Source organism: Candoia aspera, chromosome 1, assembly GCF_035149785.1.
Source record: "Candoia aspera isolate rCanAsp1 chromosome 1, rCanAsp1.hap2, whole genome shotgun sequence".
NCBI classification, from domain to species: domain Eukaryota; kingdom Metazoa; phylum Chordata; class Lepidosauria; order Squamata; family Boidae; genus Candoia; species Candoia aspera.
Window position 1 is genome coordinate 247,934,279 of NC_086153.1, and position 21,281 is coordinate 247,955,559.

The 21,281-nt window shown below is 38.0% G+C and overlaps 1 protein-coding gene across 1 annotated transcript in view; it reads right to left on the reverse strand.

Moving 5' to 3' along the window:
- Window positions 1–10,766, reverse strand: part of STK33 (serine/threonine kinase 33) — a 43,971-nt gene extending 33,205 nt beyond the window's left edge. The window contains exons 1-3 of the mRNA XM_063289427.1: window positions 10,532–10,766; window positions 4,875–4,994; window positions 3,040–3,153 (exon numbers count right to left, since the gene is read on the reverse strand). Of these exons, the coding sequence (XP_063145497.1) occupies window positions 3,040–3,153; window positions 4,875–4,994; window positions 10,532–10,744 (447 nt within the window). The 5' untranslated portion in view covers window positions 10,745–10,766. The remainder of the gene's footprint in view (window positions 1–3,039; window positions 3,154–4,874; window positions 4,995–10,531) is intronic.
- Window positions 10,767–21,281: the final 10,515 nt, after the last annotated feature.

The following is a 21,281-nucleotide window of genomic DNA, read 5'->3' on the forward strand; positions in this document are numbered from 1 at the left end:
TAATTAAACAAACAAACAATATTTTGTGAAGCTCCTGATTTGTAATAGCTTCTCAGTCTTGACTTCCAAAGCTACCAGGCCGTCATATTTCACACAGGGATAGCTGGAAACCTTGCACTCCAAACACTTAAGCTTTGGTTTAGAAAATGCCTGACTTGACAGAAGGCTCATGGACACAACTAAGCAAAATAAAATTTGCATACTGCAGTACACAGAAGGCAAAGCTTATATATAAGTCTGGGTTCCAAGGTTTAAATTTTAGCTTTTTCTTCCTGCTATATTGAGTCAACAGACATTTGATCATTCTCTTGGTCTTTGGACTATCTGGTCTTTGTTGACATAACAGTTCACTCTGACATGGGAACCACTGACTTCTTCATCACCTTATACCATCTGTTTGTAGTAAACACACACAAATCCAAAAATATTTGTAACACATAATGCAGATAATATACACTAATTGTATTCTTTAGAAATACAATATCTTTTGTCCTGTCCCTGTACATTTTTCAAAGTGTGGTTCTGTTAGCTATCTGTAGAAAGACACATGCCTGTGTTTGTTTATTTATGTATATGATTTATATAGCCACCCATCTTATACAAGTGACTCTGGGCAGCTTACAAATATTAAATCACAGAAAACATACCACACATAACCCCCGGGTGTCCAAGGACAAACAAGTTGGCAAATCTAAACTGGTAAGGTGGGTGGGTTGTTTCTACTCTTTCATTTAAGTGGGATTGTCTTACATTTAGTGTTATTTTCTCTTTGTGTAAATACAGCATTATCACCTTATAGCTAAAGCAGCTACTGTAATTTATTTAGCCTGATCTTGTTTCCCATATCATTTGACCAGTGTTGACCACCCTAGGCATGGCTTTCTAAGGAACTATCTGATTAGAAACAGATTCTATTTACAGGCACTCCTCGAGGTTACATAACTTCCACATTACTGGAAGACTTATGAAAGTCATTTTTCGCATATGTGGGAATCTAAACTAGGCAACATTTTCTCAGCAGATAAGGGGTACAGAAAGGGTTTGGTGGGACCAACATACTTAGAGACACTTGGTTCTTATCACATAGGGTGTAATGTCCACCTTATGCCTAGTCCCTGCTACTTCTGGACTGCATTGCCAGGTACCTTAAGCAGAGCTATGCTGCCCCCCTTTGATTTTTCTAAGTGTGTTGCCTGCCACGTTAAAGATGCCAGAAAGGTCCCTCCTACCAAGTACATTGCACTCCATTTTATTTTATTTTATTTTATTTTCTATTTTATTTATCAAATTTATATGGCAACCCATCTCACAAGAAGTGACACTCGGCGGCATACAACAATTAAATAAAACAATAAATACATAAAAACAATCACTGTTAAAAATATACAAACCACAGTCATTGTTAAAAATCTACAAACCACCAAACACAGGAGAGCGTAAATACTAACTACAATGATGGAGCCACCTTAGAATGTCCCCAGGCCTGATGATATAATCAGTTCTTGAGGGATTTATGGAACGTTTACAGGGATGGAGCTAACTTCACTTTGTGGGTGGGGTGGGGTGGAGAATATTCCATAAGGCAGGCACCAGGGCAGAAGCATACCTTCTCTGCCAGATCTAATGGGACAGGCAGATGCAGTCAGGGAGAGGCGGTCCCTCAGATAACCCAGTCCCACGCCATGAAGAGCTTTAAAGGTTAAAACCAGTACCTTGAATTGGACCCAGAAGCAAACTGGCAACCAAAGCAGCTCACAGAGCAGAGGTGTGATGTGTGCTGTTCTGGAAGCCTGTGCTGCTGCATTCTGTACCATTTGAAGCTTCCAGATACTCTCAAGGGCAGCCCCATGTAGAGCGCATTACAGTAGTCCAATCTGGAGGTGACTAGTGCATGAGTGACTGTGAGCAGAGCCCGCCCCCCAATCTAGGAAAGGGCACAACTGGTGCACTGCATGAAGCTGGGCAAAGGCCCTCCTAGCCACGACTGCCACCTGCTCCCCAAGCAGGGGTTGTGAGTCCAGGAGGACTCCCAGATTGCATACCAGGTCTGTCTGGGGCAGTGCTACCCCATCAAGCACCAAAGATGGCATAGTCTTAGAACCACTAGGACCCAAAACCCAAAGCCACTCAGTCTTGCCAGGGTTCAGCTGAAACCTGTTGTTCCTCATCCAGATCCTCACAGCCTCCAGGCACAGGGATAAGACATTCACGGCATCTCTTAATTTGCCAGAGGCAGAGATATATAATTGAGTATCATCAGCATACTGATGATACCTCACCCCATGGGAATGGATGAGCTCACCCAGCAGCTTCATGTAGAGGTTAAATAGGAGAGAAGAGAGCAGCAAACCTTGCAGCACCCCACATAGTAGGGGCCAAGGGCAGGACCTCCTCTTCTCAATCACCACCAACTGGAATCAACTCCGGAGAAAGGAGGCAAACCAGCACAATACTGTGCTGCCCACCCCCAATCCCCCAATCCCCCAATCCTCCAATCCTCATTTTTGTTTTTCCTTTGAAAATCCTCAACTCCATTTTCTTTATTTTTTTTAACAATATCCATTCCCAGTGATACTTGCTGGTTCAAAATTTAAGAATTTAACCTCATATGTCCTAAATTATCCTCTTTGAAAGTGCTTAACGTAATATGAGTTAGATACACATAACTTCATAATTTGATCATTACACATTTGATATTGCCAACATCACTTATTAAAGTTTTTAAAAGCAGTCTTTCATTATAACATTTATCGAAATGAAGTGCCTTGATTTGTGCAATACACTAGGCTGCAGTCTGAAACCTTTTATTTCATTTGACATGTCTGCAGTCCCATAGTGACAGCCAAAATAAATTAACATTATTATGTCTCCCATAAAAAGCTAAAGAAATAATAAGTATAGAGTAATCAATATATTCCCCAACTACAGTAGAGGCTTGAGGCTCATAATTATAGTATGGTTATTCAAAAGAAATGTTAAAATAAGGTATTCATTGCCAAGAAGGTGAAAAACCCTTAGTCCATTACAAACAATACTTACCTTTTCCCGGTTCACTTTCTTCATTGCCCACTTTGTGCTTGTTTCTTTATGTGTTACTTCAATCACTACACCAAAGCTTCCCTGTCCTAATTTCCTTCCAAAAGAATAGATTTGCTGCAGAAACAGAGGAGAAAATCAGCAGTAAAGAAATGGTAAAGAGAAGGAAGTAGAGAAGAAAGATATTAAAAAGTGAGTTGTGTTTCAAGAAATCACCAAATTTGCATTAGGGCGATGATAAATATGCATGATTACATGTAGGTGATGCTTTATGCATTAAGAAAAATAAAGTAGAGGGCAATGGAAGGGACACACAGAAATGAATGAAAAAAGAAAAATAATTAGAATTCCTCATTTTTTGTAAAACCTTACTATAAGCAGTTCCCTCTGTTTCCAGTTTACTGCCTCTTGGGGTGTTTAAGGTAATCCATTCTAATTTATATTCCTTTAAATCTAATGCCTTTTTTATTACCAGGTTGTTTTTTAAAAATACGGATAGGAATGCAGCTTCTTCACTCCCAGTTTCACTGTACAAATGGCCTGGGCTGCGTGAGCACCTTGCCCTTTTTTATCCAGAAATATTTGGCAGGCTGATCTTTAGCCCCAGCTAACTAAGAGCATTATGGGACAGGAGTAACAATATAAAAAAATGCAAATCTACCAACTAGAAAAATCAGACTTTGCGATAACAACAGGAATAACAAAATTCCATCACCAATTGTATGTTTGCTTTCATAAAAGGTTGTATTTTATCTAAGACGTTTTGTTAGCACAAACATTGCTAACTAGGACAAATTTTGCTGTTTGAGGGAGTCCCATTCACTACCCAGATCATTTCCTTTCATTCTAATCGAACCTAAGAATTGGTTATGGAGAGCCCTGAATTTCTAAATGGCTTTTCGAAGAAGTCCTGCGCATCACACAGTAAGTAAAAATGCCTTCCTTTTATTAAGCAGTCTCCATTTAGTTTTTAAGCATTCTCAGAAATTATCTTCCCAGGTATACCTTTTGGCACAACAACTTTCTGAACCACTGAGCTTCCTGAGCAATAGTTGTCTTCCTGTAAATCTCCTTCAAGTTATGTTCTCTCTTCCTAATCAGTTCCTTTATTTCTGCAAAACTCAGTTGTCCAGCATTCTGAGTCCCAGCTCAATGCCCACCCTAAAAAAAAGCTAGGCTCCCCCCCCCCCAATCATTTTTCTTGTTCCTGCTTTTGAAATTACAATCCTCTTCTTAATTCATCCTCCCTTAAAGCTAACATGGTGCTTCAGAAATGCAGTCCCAAAATTAATCCTCTACCTTCCAGGGATGCCTACAATAGTAAACTCTAATTTTGTGTAAAAGGTGTGTGTGTGTGTGTTACAATACAACTAAAAATAAATCTAGTTACTATACAACTAAAAACAAAAACAAATACTATACAGCTAAAAACTAGCATCCTTATGCTTGAATAAAACATGCTGCTTTTAAGCCAGTTCTTGAGTGGCTTGTCTTCTGAAATGGAATCATAGCTGCAATGGGGGGAAAAGTCCTAGAACAATTTTTTAGCTACAGTCTATCTGATTATGTGTGTACCAGGTTGGTTTAATTTCTCCGAGCACAGAAAAGAAGTCTACACAAATACTTTGAAAAATGTGTTCTACCTATGGTAACTTAAGCTTGTCTAAAATGCATTTCATTTTGTTTAATTTTCAGACTGATGATTTCTGGAGAATTCAATAGTGTGTTCATGACTTTAGATATTTCCCTACAATGCTTTAAAACTTTTTCAAACTAAACCATTATCTCTCTATTACATTGCCATACTTAAAATTTCACAAGGATACAGAATTACAAACCTGAATAGCTGCTCCATCATCTATTCGTGTATGTGGGACTTTGCATTCTGCAGTGTTGCCACGAATGCCTGAGGTAAAGAGCGTTTTTCTGTGAGAGTCTGTTAAGTCTGCCTTCGACATCTTTAGGAACATAAAAAGAAGAGCATGAAATTAAAATACAAGCCATTGTTTAAAGGACTATATACTATTTTAAATAGCTTCAAGCATATGAAACACATTTTGTGTAACTTATTAAAAGTAAAGAAAATATATGAAGTGGGACGAGAACTAGAAAAGACATACTCAACAGGCTTAAAAAACCATCAGCATAAATCTATCTTATATAATAGAGAAAATATTCTAGCGACATGTTATACTGGAACTGATGTTTCCCACACACACACACTTTTTGATCAGTTTAACTATGGAAATCTAAACTCATTAAAACTTTGTCAAATGCTTATGTTCTGTTTCAATTAATGGTGAAAACTGAGATCTACTCAAAAGCAACTGAATCCTAAACTGAATCAGCCTGATTCAGACATATCCAGGGGAGGTTCAGATCGAAGCAATGCTCCTCCAAAGCAAAGGATCTGACCTCTTCTGAGGTTGTGTACATGTGTGTTTCAGAGACTCACAGGGACCCAGAGCCAGTCTGTTTGCAAAAAATTATACCTTGAGTGCGGAGAAATATAAGGAGACATTCAAAGCACAGCTGAGGAAAGGAAAGGGACAGCTCTGTTATTTCAATTTCTATACTGTACCAGCCTCTCCAGCTGCAGTGCTCTTTGCTGTTTTTCTTTTCTAAAACCTGAATATTAAAACAGATTTGTTAGTCCTGGAGAGATTTGGGACAGTGTAATATTTGCCGTTCATTTGGAAAATGCCATACTGTATGTCCAAGCCTTCTGCCTCTTCCACTGTTGGCTGAGCACGCAACTACCCAATTAAAAAAAAAACTTAATTGCTTTTTATTCATCATTACTTTATAGACACACCCCCTATTTTTCTGAAATAGCAGTTTTTATACTGTGGGACATGTCTATTATGTTTCCATTTTCATACAACCCTCTCAAAATCCCCCAAAAGGGTAAAAGGGAAGCAAAATGAAGGGTTTTTATCAGAACAGTTGCTGCTACCTTTCTGAAATTTTCATGACAATTCTCTTGAGAATTTCTATCAAAAGTATTTTTAAAGGAAGTTAAGGAGATAATGCACCTTTTTTGGAAACTCCCAAATGTTACTTTTGTAGTTATATCAAGCGCTCTAAATGTAAAATCTGCAAATTAGCAAGCTTGAGCCCATTAGAAGTGTCATCCTTGTTACATGTTTCATCCAATTCTGCCAAGAAATAGTTTATCAGAAGATCCCTTCCTAAATAAATAATTCCCTAACAAAACACCTGCAGCTGTTTGTGGATACATGGGCAGGCTTATACCCCTACTTAAGCTACTTCCATTCCTGTAAATTGAATTATGTCAAATAGAAATGAATACAGAAATGTTTACTGATTTCCCATTATAATCAATGGGAGTTTTGGTTCTTAACTGAATGAGTACATTCAAGAAATAAATCTGAAACAAATCAGACTGCTTTCTGAATCACAATTCAGAATTAAGCGAATCTTGTGGCTGCTGCTGCTGCTCAGTCCTACTGAAAATGAACAGATCTATTTTTTCTTTTCTTGTCTGGAAAACATTACCCAAAAAGCCAATTACCCACAGAAACTGAGTCCTTAAGTATGCCTGGATCTTAAACATGCCTGCACAATATCTGGGTCCTGCAAAAAAAAACCTTAGTTTAACTCTCAGGCAGAGTAGTTATGTGCCATAAGAGTCATAGCTCAATAGCAAAACATATGCTTTGCAAGCATATATACATATTCACCTATACAAGTCTAATGAACATCAAGCCTAATGTCTAATTTTTACATCCCTGTAAAATGAAACTGAATTATGTATGAGGAATTCAACAAAAAATCTACACTTATAAATGTCTGTACAATTGAGCTTGTTTTATAGATTTGGAGCAGCCTGAATAAAAAGCAATATATCGTTTCAATTATAACAAACATGGGGTTTTAAAAACATACCTAACTGATACATACTTTAAAACCCTTTGAATGCAAAATTCAAGTATAGCCAAAGAGGAAAAACAACCATCTTATTTTATTGTGAATGATCCAGCATTTTCTCATCAATTTTCAAAGTTAAAGAAGAATTACAGTAGCAGACTCATCTGCATACAAATTAAAAGGCAATGACACTATATATTTACTTATAAATTAATCAATTAAAAATTAAATTAATGTAATAGTTAATGTCTGAGAAACAAATACATATATAATGGGTATGGATATTATAATACAATGAAGTAACTAAGACAGGTTTCTAAGAAGTAAAGGACAAATAGGTTTCATATGAGACAAGTACAACTAAAAGTTCCCATACTCACAGTACACCCCATATATCCTGCCGGAATGACTGCATATTTCTTTTTATACCGCTAGCCATCCTGAGATGTAGAATTCATAGCTGAATATTTGATATCTTACTACAGGATAAGGAATTTTGAGGGTCAGGGGCTAGTCTCCTGAGCATCCAAAAAGCCATTAGATAACATGATGATGTCACTGGAAAGAGTGGGGCCAACATTTTCCGGTATGTTGTTAATTTCTGGTGAGACTGCAACCTCCTGCTCACATTCCATCCATAAACGCAACAAAAACCAAAATAAATGGTCCAATGTTAATCTCAGGATATGGGGGCAGGGCATATGATTAGGATTACCAGATATCTGAACAAGCAAAAGAGGACAGGGACAATTGGAAAGGAGGACAAATGGGGGTAAAAAAAGGACACACTGTTTAACTTTTTTGGAATCCACAACAAAAATTACATCGAAAAATTGCAAAAAAATGTACTTAGGCCTACGTGTATATGAAATTACTTTTTCTAGCATTAGAAAGACTGATTTTTCAGTTGCATTATTTTTCCAACAAATCTTTATTTTCAAGAACATATGCTAGCAATCAACAATGACACACTTCTCAAATTCACTACAGAACATATGACAAGTCATATAATCTACAGAGTACAGTGATCATAGGTTTAAAGGGGCTGGACTGAAGCCAATTGCTGGAATCAGGAAATAAAATAAATAACGTAAATCTATGCTGTCGAAAGTTTGAATGACTGTTGTGAAAACAGACTTAAAAAAAACCCAAGACACTCAAAAAGCTGGACAATATTTGATTTTAAGGCTATGCCTGCTGGACAGAGGACATGAGGACAAAAAAGGAGGACATGTCCACCTTTTGTCAGACATCTGGTAAACTTCATATGATCCAGAAATTGTCCATTCCTGTCATACTATCTGAATACCATTTTCTATCTCAGATATTGGTTATTCATGGCATGTTCAAATATGATTTATATGACTGTATAAAGCTTTGCCTACTTCCTACTTTGCCTAGGAAACTAATTTAGAAGAAGAAATAAATTACCCTTTTTTTCTGCAATTTTTGTCTTAAGTCTACTCTTAAATGTACACTTCTAACAATATTATGATAGGAGATAAATACAGCTCTACCACCTAAAAAGGAACAAAACTAACTCTACTGGGCTAAAATGAAATAAAAGGCCTTTTACTTTTTTTTCTTTACCTTAGAAAAACAGGAGTCTCTTATAAAATCAATGTAGTCATTCATTACTTATTTCAAATATTTGTATTCCATCCTTTACAAAAATATTTGCATGCCACCATTCTACTCCACTAACAACCACTATAAATATAAAATTATTTTATGGCAATACATTAAAATATATAGTTAATTAATATAATGGTTTAAATTATATATAATTAAACCATATATCATTTAAGTATATAATTAATCCATAAAATCAATACCATGAGAAAACAATTAAAAATACAGGGTAGCCTAAGGTACAGTATCTCTCAAATTTAAATGCCCAGAAAAAAAAATACCCTACTCCAAAATCTTGGATGACCTATTCCATTGCCTTCATATGCTGAAAACATTGAAAAGCATGGAGGATAAGATATCCAAAATACCACAGGGTTAAATAGAAAATCCTTGATGCCACTTTCTAGAAACTCTGATTCTGCAGACAGTAGCAGAATCATTATATCTGCATGCTCTTTATACCTATTTTAGAACCTCTTCAGCAAGTTACCAGGATCAGTTATATCAGATACTGTAAAAGATCACAGAGAATCAATAGGATTTCACTCTCTGATCTCTTTTTCTCTCACTGGAAATGTCATCCATTTGGGCCTTCTGTAATATTTCGGCCAAAATGTAATAATTAAAAGTGGGGAAGAGTTCTGGACCCAAAAGGGGTTACCTAATGTAGTCTACTACCTATCATTTCTTTCACTTACTTGCTTCCTATCTTACAACTAGGGATACAAATACAGAGGTGAGGTGAAAGGTCCCCTGTGCAAGCACCAAGTCATATCTGACCCTTCGGGGGGATGCCACTTTCGCAACGTTTTCTTGGCAGACTATAGAGTGGGGTGGTTTGCCACTGCCTTCCCCAGAGGACTATATATAAATAAACAAAGGAAAAGGAAACCAATGCTTTAAAATGGCTGCAAATATATGTGTAATAAATACATTATGTCTTGATTACACTGAATTGATGAAAGAATCCAAACATAACCAGTTTGGTCTACTGGTTATGGCAACAGGCTAGAAACCAGGAGTCTGTGAGTTCTAGTCCCGCCTTAGGCATGAAAGCCGGCTGGGTGACCTTGGGCCAGTCACTCTCCCTCAGCCCAACCCACCTCACAGGGTTGCTGTTGTGGGGAAAACAGGAGGACGAAGGAGTATTAGGTATGTTCATTGCCTTGAGTTATTTATAAAAATAATAAAGGTGGGATAAAAAAAAATCTAAATAAATAAATAGCACATCCCTAACAAGCAAATCCCTAGGTTCATTACTTTCCACACAGGAGAAACTTAAGTTAGTTTCTATACGTAACAGGTCAGTTTTTTGTTGATGAATGCTAGGAATTCCATTCCAATCTATAGTGACACTAACAAGATATTATTAGAATTTTTCCAGAACCTGGATCACAATCTGAACACATGAAGTCAAACCCAGTCAGAAGGGAGAAAATCTGGGGAAAGGGCAACAGAATACTGTAGCCTGCAAATAGCCCTCAGTTACTATTACTGTGATAAATGAAGCACTCAATTTGAGATTGGGAAAGAGACTGCCAAATATTGAACCAGTAACTAGGAGTCTGCCTGTTTAAAACAGAATGAGAAGGTACAGTGGAATATAGGATTCCATAAGAGAAGGAATAAGAAGACTAACCAGTCTATACAGGAGTCAGGCAACTGGTATATGCTGCAACATCTCTAACTAGATTTCTCAGCACTCAAATATGCCTATAAAATCTACCTCCATTTCAGAACAGTAGGAAACTGCATCCAAGACCTGAGCTGGATACATTTTTCAGGAAAGACCACTGCTACTTCATAGGTCCTGACATACTTGGTTGTGTTTGTGGGTGAGGATCTTGTAGATGACAAACGTTGCATGGTAAATCTATTTCTGCAACTACTGCTATCTAGGTGCCATAGAAGATAATTTCAAAGTAAATCTGTGCAGGGCAGAGGGAGGGAAGAAATTATTTTGTTTGCTTACATCTTCTAAAGAAGATATTTGTTTCCTTGAAGTGCCTTCTTCAGGTTCTAAATTCTCATTTGTTGATGCATCTGAGGTTTCTACTACAGCTCCTCCAGAGCACATGGGACCCTTTTTGCAATGGGGACAAAAAAATACAATATTGCTTGGTTGAAATGATGCAGAGCACTCGATGCATTTTACATTCTTCTCTTCTTTACTGAGATCAGCCATTTGTTTGGTTGTATGGATCCTGCTGTGCAAATTAAATAGTAGCACAAAGATTGGTACCTCTCTATGCACTGTTGAAGGAAGCAGAACAAGAAGGTAAGAAAAGGAATTGTTCTGGTGGCATAAAATATGTAATGACTGGCAAGCAACAACAATATTATAATATAGACAGACCCTTGATATGTACAGCTAACTTAGAGAAGCAAAGGTGAAAAATGCCATTGTAAAAATATTCATCCACAAAACAAACTACAGCCAAGAATTAAGGGAATTTTCCCATGTATTAAAAATATAATCAACAAAATGGGCCTGTAAAACAATTCCTATAAAATAAGAATATTGCATCATCAGTATCACTTCCACTACGACTCTATAGTAAGAGGATACAAAATAGATGACAAATTCAACAAAAGAACATGTTATTTATTTAGTTCTAGGAAAGGAAAAAGAAATGTTGATCTTGATATATTCAGTTTACAAAATAGAAAAAAAATTAGCATTTTGTTTTTTATGATCTAGTATTATTTTATTTTTTTCAATTTATATAGCCACCCATTTCACCATCCAGTTCTGGTTGGCTAACAACATATTAAAAACAATACAACAAGCATAATAAAACCACAATAAATATAATACCAAGGTGACACAGAAATCTACATGAGATAACAACCTCATGGGCTACCAACTAACCATCTGGTCCTTATGCCTGGGAACACATCCAGGTCTTCAAGGCTTTTTAAAAAGCTGGCAGGGTCAGGGCCAATCTAATCGCAGGGGATAATGGTGTTCCAAAGGGCAGGTATTGTGAAAAGGCATGTTTTCTGGATCCAGCAAGATGACATTGTTTAGCCAATGGGACCCACAGCATGCCTCTCCTGTCAGACCAAATGGGACAAGTAGAAACAATTGGGGAGAGGCAGTCCCACAAATATTCCAGACCCATGCCATGAAAGGCTTTATAGCTGACCACCAGGACCTTGAATTGCACCCTGAAACACAGTGGAAGCCAGTGCAGCTCATACAGCAAAGGTGTAACCTAAGTGCACTAAGGTACGCCCATAACTGCTCGCACTGCTGCATTCTAAACCAGCTGCAGCTTCTGGATGCCCTTCAAGGTCAGTCCCATCTACAGTGCATTGCAGTAATCCACTCAAAGAGGTGCCCAAGGGATGAATGACTGTAAGCAATGTGTCCTGATCCAGGAAAGGGCACAATTGGTAAATAAAATGAAGTTGTGCAAAAACCCTCCTGGCCATGGCTGCCACCTGATCCTAAAGCAGGAGTCATGGGTCCAGGAGGACCTTCAAATTGCACACCAGTTCTGTTTGTGGTAGTACAAATCCATCCAAAACTAAAGATGGAAAATCCCCAGATCCAGGAGGTCCTAAAATCCAAAGCCACTCAGTCTTGCTTGAGCTGCAGCCTGTTCTTCACTGTTCAGACCTCCACAGCCTCCAGACATCAAGACAAATCTTTACATCATCACTTGGTTGGCCCAGGGTGGAGAGACAGAGCTGGGTATCATCAGCATACTGATGATCTCTCCCCATGTGTTGAATGATCTTATGCAGCAGCTTCATGTAGTTGTTAAAGAGAGAGTGTTGAGCCAGAGTAAGAACAAACGCAGCACTGTACCCTCCACTCCCAACTCTGAAACGAGCCCAGAAGGATATCATTATCATGGTATTGAAGGCTGCTGAGAGATCAAGGAAAGCTAGGTAGACACACCAACCCCATCCTACTCCCATCAGAGTTGATCCACAAGCACAATCAATGCCATTTTGATCCCGTACCTAGGTCTGAAACCTGACTGAAATGGGTCCAGATAAGGGAAGACTGGAGACAGGACCAAAATTATCCAACATGATCAGGTCCAGTTATTGTTTCTTGAGGAGGGAGTAAACCATCCCTCCTTGAGCACTGGAAGGAACACCCCCTCTCTGAAGGAAGAATTCACCACTGCCAAGACCCAACCACATAGCCTTAGCTAACCAGGAGAATCATGGATCTAGGTGGCTGAGCTTACAGTTCCAAGAATCCTGTTCACTGAATCAGGGCTAGCAGGATCAACTTCATCCCAGATAATCAAACCAGACTGAGCTTCAGTCAATTCCATGGGACTTTTATCAAGGCCAGAGCCCAACATGGAGCAACTTTATCTGACAGGTACCTAGCATATTCCTCACAGCAAGCCTGCATATGAATCTATGGTCCTGCTTTCCTCAAGAGGGCCCAAGTTGGCTATTTGCAGGACTATCAAATGGCTATTTGCAGATGCAATAACAGTGTAGAAATGTGATGTGTGGCTGCTCTTACTGCCATAATCATGGCAGTAAGGCTTTAATAGTAGTTCTAGCTTTTGCTCAGATTCATCCCTCATTGTCCTCCAGTATTGCTCTAGGCATCTCTTCTCCAGTTTCATTTCCCTTGGCTCCTCTGTAAACCAGGGAAAGCCCCAGGATCCGTGAGAGGGGACAGGCTGCATAAGCATAATCAATTCAAAGTGCCAGCTGCCCCCTTATTTGAGGCGGTGACTAAGGGTTCAGTCATACCATGCAACAGATCTTCAGGAACAACCCCAAGCTCCCTCTGGAACCTAATAGGGTCCATTGGGCCTGGGGTGGACTAATCAAATGTTTCCAACCTCCCTGCGGCAGTGAGCAGCACCAGAGAACTCCAAGGCAATCAGTGATCTGACCATTACAGGAGTGTGATGGCAGTGTCCCCCAACTCCAGATCACTCCGCCACTGTCCCAACAGAAAAACCAGATCCACCATATAATCACCATTATGTATAAGGCCATTGATGACCTTGGTTAAGTCTATGACTGCCACAGTGGCCATGAATTCTGTTCCCAGAGAAGGCAGGTAGAAGTCCACCAAGACCATAAGCCTGGGGAACTCAGACCACCACCAGTCCAGCCTTTGAATCCAGGAGCTCAGGCAGGAAGGTTGCTGTGCAGCATGGAGTGTGGTATAGTAGCAACAGTCCCAGCTGATCCCTAGGGCCCTACTTAACAAATAGGGTCTCATATCCAATTATCTGTGAGACAGCACCTCTGAACACCAGCAGATTACCCCTGATGACCAAAGCTACTCCACCACTCCTGCACCAAGCCCTTGGCTGATGTCACATCCAAAATCCAGGCAGGCAGATCTTCAAGAGGGGAACTCCCCACTCCATGCCCAACCATGTCTTGTGACACATGCCAGGTCAGCCTTCTCATCCATGATTAGATCACAGATGAGGGAGGCCTTGGGGCCGTTTTCCCCAAGCTCGGCCCGCCCCCTGCCTCCTGCTATATCTTTTCCTATGCATAATCACAGTGATGTTCCAGGCTGCTCCTAACCTGCCCCCCCCACAAATCTCCTCCATGTCAGCCTGTCCGGCCCAGAGAGTCCCATCCATTATTAGAAAGGAAGTTGTTAATGTAAATTAAAAAAAAAATCTTACCTCATAAAGTGAGGCCCATGATGAAATGGGCAATATTGTCATGGAAGGGAATAGGAGCAATATTGGATAGATAGAAATCACTGAATGCCACTGAATGCCAAAACTATAGATTAGATTCAATCCTCTTAATGCTCATGAGCTATCTAAAAAGACAATAAAATCACAAGAAATCAAAACAGAGTTCTGCATAATTAAAGGTATATTTGATAATGATGTATGAGTTGGCAGAACTTGAAGTCTTGGACAAGAGTTTGAAACCCTGCTTTTATTTATTTATTTTAAAATTTACTGTATTTATTTTCTATCCCGTCTTTATTATTTTTATAAATAACTCAAGGTGGTGAACATACCTAATACTCCTTCCTCTTCCTATTTTGGATCTCATTTTATTTTATTTAAGCCAGTGCTTATCAGACCATATATAAATCTATTTGTTTTGAAAACTTAAGTTCTTTAATGCTTCATTCCATACCATGAACTGCTTGTCTTACACAAGAGTCATGGCTCTTTGGCAGGTTCAGCATCCCCTGTAGTTCCAAAAAGATATTGTTTTGAATCCTTAAGTTATCGAAAGATTAAAGTTACTGAATAAAGAAGTTCACAGAATAAACTGTTACTGCTTCCATCACGGTTCCTGCAGTTGCCTGCACACTTAGAAAAATATACTCCATAATATTGTGTGGCTCTACTGAATAATGCAGGAAGTGGAATAAGGAGTTTGGGGGAAAAGAAAAATCACCCAAAATCATTTGAATCCATTTCAAGTTTGGGCAATTTTGCCCTCCCCTTGCTTCCACACACCTAATTCGATGTATATGGGTATCATATGCACTATAACTGGAGAAAAGGCTGATCTAAACCCAAATACATAGCGCTACACATTTTTTCCTTTCAAACATTTTCAACATAAAAAGAACACTTTGCTCTCAAAATACCCCTTGATTCTTACTTCTTTGGAAGTGTTATCTCAAAATTTGTACTTCTTTATAACTATTGTTTCCTTGACATAGTGCTACTTCAGCAGGATTTTACTTTAGCAGGATTTTTTCCTTTTCTCCTTCTCTATGTGATTCTAAAAATCAAGAATAATATGTATGAAGAAGATCACATCAAAAATTTACAGAACTAATAAGATGTGATTAATACTTACAAGGGTAAATGAAGCTGTATAACCTAATTCTGAAGATAGCCAGTATTAGTCCCATCAGCCTTGCACGTTAAAACATGCAATTATTCACACCAACATGTATATTCAATCAATCTGTCTAAATTCATGTTCTGACATGTTTCTGCGCAACAAGTTATGCATTCTAGTTTGCTTTTTAATGATTATCGAAACTAATGCTTTCCTTTTGCTGCACTGCATCAACTATCATTATTGCAATTTAGCAAAACAAAAAAAAATGGTTGTATTTTACTCCTTCCTGCATCTCCCAGTAAATCTCTTCAATCTTTTTTGAAGCCTCTTCCCTGAATTGTAAAATAATAAAAGTGAGATGTTTTCAAAGTGTGTGAACATGAAATTCATATTAGGCCCAAGTTTAGGTAAGGGGGAACCTTAGTAAATTGCCCTTAATGCTCCTTTTTTATTTACTGTATTATTTTCATTCATTTTGTATAATATTCAAATTTCTAGGAAAAGAGATACAAAATATCCCGAAAATGTACAAAAATATCCCCCAAAGAAAAGAAACTATAAAGGAAAAAAACCAAAATAAATACATGAGTAAACATTATAAAACTAAACTACACTTATTACAATAAATATATAATGGCAATTCAGTTTTGAAACAACAAATTAAATTTTGTTGCTGCAGAATCATAGAGATCAGTCTTTCTACTTCATCGCTAGAGTGAATTTAAGACTGAAAGTGATGTATCATCAGTCCAAGAGTTTAAATCTGAAGTAGTAGTTCCTTTCTAACAAAGCAAAACTATGTTCTTCACTAAATTTCATACTCAATGAACCCAAAATTCTTAATAAACCAAGATTTTTGGTAAATAATTTAAATCAACAACTTTAAACTTATTTCTCTTTGCAAAATCACATTAATAATAGTTTGAGTATCCACACAAAATGGGACCACTAGAGAGCAAGCCCAAATCACATGTACTGTATCAAAGTTCCCTCCAACAGAAAAGGTTGCCACCCGACCCTTCTAAACCATCTGCTGAGGTTTCCAATAAATATGAATTAGTCTTAAGTTCATACAAGACATGTTCGTCATTTTTTCAAACATGACAGCACTGATTTATTAAGAGAGGATATTCTAATATTTAATTCCATATTTCATGCAAATGGTCAATGTCTATCTTAGTAATACTTTTCAGCTACAGTATTTAAAACAAAACACCAATAGGTTTAGGATCTTCCAAACTATCTTCCAATAAAACAAATCATTTGGAAAGATTCAGAAGTTACAAGAGGTCTGTACTGAACAGGCAAAATACATCTTAATTGAATATATTGACATTTGACAGCTTTATGCAGCCTTCAGTGCCCCCCCCCATCTGTTTGTCCAGTTTCATTTGTAAGGAAAAGAAATAGAATACTTTCACTATGTAAGAAAAAAAGATATTCTACATTCTAAACTTACTTCACTACTAAACACTTTATATAATGTTCGCGATACACCAAGCACAATGCAGATATTAGTTGTTCATGACATAGGATACACCCATTTGTTTAACGGTCAACTGTGCAAAATGGGTGTGTGTTTTGTCTACCACACGGATACCAAGGAATAATTAACTTAAAGACCCTCTTAAACATTTTTGTGTTAACAAACCATATCAAATGGTCAATCCTGTGCTCCTCTTGTTTCAGAATCCATTTGAAAGCATTCCTAACATACCAAAAAAGAACAAGGCAACATAATCAAACATAAGAGTGATAATAAACAAAAGCAGGGGAAAATATTCATTATTATTCTTTCTAAACTGACAAAAGCTTTCAATAGTCAAAATGAAAATATCTAGGAAATCTTTACAAGGCCCTTTTAGTTTAGTCTTGAATGCTACAGGAAGTCCATTGTGAGCTAAAGAATTAGTGTCATGTTATTCATCCCTAAAAGCAATAACTGCATATTAATAAAATAGCTCAAGCCAATATTGTGAAATTCTAGCTACCCCTTTATTTCTACTAAGAAAACTAAAAGCTTTTTATTATTTATTCACAAGAAGGCATTCTCACCTATGTACTTAAATTTTTTATTTAGGAATAGTTTGGGCATGTGGTTATGGGCTTAAGGCATTAGTTGATGAAACTGTATTATGCAGACAGGTTACATTTGCTTGATTCCACTATATACTTGCATTTTTATCAAAATATGTATAAATCACAACAATTTTCTACTGATATTAAGTTTATTTTATTTAAATTCATTAATTTGCCATACTAATCAATTTACTAAAAATTTCTCTCCCCCCCTTCAAATTTTTCACAATACAGATCAAATCACTATCCGAATGGCAGTATGTAATTTTCTAAAATATTCTAAAAAGATATTCTTTTGTCCCTTACCCCCAACCCATATTGAAGAGTGAAGGATGTGAAAATAATGTGTTTATTCCTCTCTGCTGGCCTCCATCAGTGGTAAGGAACACTGATTTTATATAGGGAGAAAACACAGCCTTTACTCCACTCAGGCCGCTGTTGGTACATGCAAAGTCCAGAAAGGATAATTCTGTGACACAGATACCATTCCACTCTGGCTGACATAAACTGGACATAGAATGCTTCATTCTCTCCCCCACCCCATCTTCATCCACCCATGGGATCACCGATTTCAGGACTTACAGCAGAGATTGTAATGCAGCGTCTGGAAAGAATAGCACTCCCACACATACAACCCAAAGTATGGATCCAGTAAGTAGATGACACCTTTGTCATAATACAAAAGAAACATCTGGAAGAAACCCACAAAACCATCAATAACATCTTTAATGGAATAAAATTCACAAGGGAGAAAGAAAACAACTCACTACGATTCCTGGACATTCTCATCAGTAGAGGAAATGATGGTAAGTTAGAAACAAAGTCTACAGGAAAGCTACCCACACCAACCAAGTGCTCCATTACCAAAGTAACAATCCAACCTCCCACAAGAGAAGCTGTGTAAGAACATTATTCAGACAAGCACTTACACACTGCAGCAACCCAGAACACCAGAAAAAAGAAAAAGATCATCTGTACAGCATCTTCCAACAAAATGAATACACACTCAACTTTATCAAAAAGTGCCTCATCACCCAACCCACTACCATCCAACCAATAGAAACTATGAATAGGATAACACTGCCATACATCAGAAACATCTCAGAAACCACCAGACTGTTACAACCACATGGCATCACTGTAGCACATAAACCAACTAAAACTCTTCAAAACATATTAAGCAACCCAAAAGACCCAATAGCCCAAGAAGAAAAAAACCAGAGTCATTTACAACATACAGTGCAAAGACTGTAACAGCCACTATGTAGGACAGACAGGCAGAAGACTAGCAGAGCGCATCCACAAACACCAACTAGCAGTCAGAAGACATGATGAGAACTCCTTAATCTCACAACACATGGACAGACTCAACCATAGTTTCATCTGGGAAACTGTGAGCATCCTAAACCAAGCCAAATCCAAAACGCCAGAGAATTCCTGGAAGCCTGGCACTTAGACAAAGCAGCCATCAACAGACACATAGAGGTAAACAACAGTTACATACCATTCAAAAGAGACAATAGAAAAGCCGAAAGACCAGTACACTCCCTTGCCAGCAATCAACACCCAGATATGCAAAAATCAACACTAGGATTAACACCAGATGAACCATCAAACAGCACAATACACCCTAATCAAGGAACTATTAAATCAGGCAATCATCCAAGCAGCAAACAACAGCCCAATCAAAGAACTCCCAAGGAGAGAACAACACCTCTACCAACACAAGCAGGGCAAGCCACGGTATATAAACTGAGAGCAAGGCCCACTCCCTCTTCACACTGAAGATGTTGCCTAGTCTGGCAATGAAATATCTGCAGGAAAACAACAAGGCCCAGAGAGCACCAAGGACTCCACATTAAAATCTAATATAAAAAGTTAAAACGCAGAAGTGTAGAGGAAAAGGAAAAAAAGAAAATCTAGAGGTAGGAGCATTAGATGGGTGTAGGGGAGCATAAAGGTTAGTATATCTGTAAATATAGTACTCTAGTGTGATAAAATATATGCTAGTTTATGGCACCAGTCATCATCTGGCGAATTTTAAGCGCTGCTGTGCAGAACCTGGAAACACTGTATGATGTAACAGGGTTGGTATCTGATAGCAGCAGGGAAGTGTAAAATCATCCTGAGCATTTATACAAAAATGGTAAAATGAGGTAGTACAAATGTCTCTGTAATACAGGCACTGGAGGTGCACATGCTCTGTTGTATAAAGTAATCTTTATTTGGTCTAGGACTGATTGTTTGGGTCTTCTTGCAGTCCATAATACTTTTAGTAACTGACTCCAGATCCATAATTCAAAAGTATCTCTTCTTTTTCTTGATCATTACCAGCTTTCAGATATGTACTTTATTTATCTATAGATTTACTTTATAATATTTATATTCAGCCACAATCACTCTGGCCTTAGGCAATATACAAGTAACAATTAAAACCAACATAACATAAAGTAAGATGGCCACTCAGAACCTTCATCCCCTTGAAAAAGAATGGTCTTAAGTGCCTCCTGAAATCTCAAAAGAGTAGAGGCTAAGCATACCTCCAGGGACAGTGCGTTTCACACTGTAGGGGCTCTACTGGAAAGATCTGCCTTTTGGTTTCCTAGCGCTTTTATTCCCTTGGGGTGGAATCTTTAGCAAGCTCTCTCTAGATGACTACTGTAGACATGATGAACCAAATTACAATTAGCAAGGCTGTTCCTGATACAGCCCTAGGCAACACCATATTGGGCTTTATAGGTAATAACCAATACCTTGAATTGAGCCTGGAAGCCTACTGACAGCCAGTGCAGTGACTTTAAGATCGTTATAACTCTACAATAACAGGTTTCCTCAACAAGTTGAAGTTTTACCACTGAATAGATCATTTCTTTAACTATTCTCACCTTTATTGTTGCAGAAATATCCCCATTCTCCATTATCATGTCAGAGTTTGCCACTGCTTTCCTTCCTAGGATTAAGCTACTCTTTACTTCTCCAGCACAGTGCCCAACTTTTAGGAAGCAGTGCTTTGGTCCCTGTGCACAACCCCTCTCTGCTATTCATTTTCTAGGTGCAAGCCTGGAAAAAAGACACCATTGTTTTAAGAAATCTACTTAAAGTTAAGCTGACTCTTTAAGTAGTTGCACCTTTCCCTCTCTGTGTCTATCAGCCTTACCATTATAGTTTGTTATTCTGAAGTACCCTTATCATTTCTTGCCTAGCACTGAAAGTCTGTGTGCAGTCATTGCATGTTCTTTCTGTTGCCCAATCTTTCATTTTCTAGCTTTCTTTAGCTATCATGATAGCTAGACCTGAAAGCCACTTGGATCTTTTCCTCTGAAATTTTGGGAATGTATTTTATGTTCTGTTTTGGTTTCCACAATAGCTCTTACAGCTTCCCATTTTATGTTCTCTTTCACATAAGCTAAACAAAGTCTGTTCCTTACATTGATTTCATCGTTTGGGTATCTGTCCTCCAGGTCAAATCTTACTGGCAGACATACTTCAATTTTCTAACTGTAAACTGTATGTTTGACCCCTGTAGCTCCCATCTGTTCCATTCTGTATTTGAACTGTCCAGGCTAACTAGATTGCACTTCTCCATTTTCTATTTCCAATTATGTAGTCAATTTGATTTCAATTTTCACCTGATATCCACTAATTCTAATACAAAGGATCCTGTCTTTATTGGGTTATAGATAAGCACATACTTAGCAATGTTCTTTTTGAATATCACTGCCACTCCATTCTGTCTTAAGCTCTCATGCCCTGAATAGTATATCATATAATCATCTGATCTAAAATGGTCCCTTGTGGCACCATTGTTCACTTTAGTGTGCTTCACTTCTACTTCGACCATTTTGGTATTTTCTTGGTACAAGTTTCTC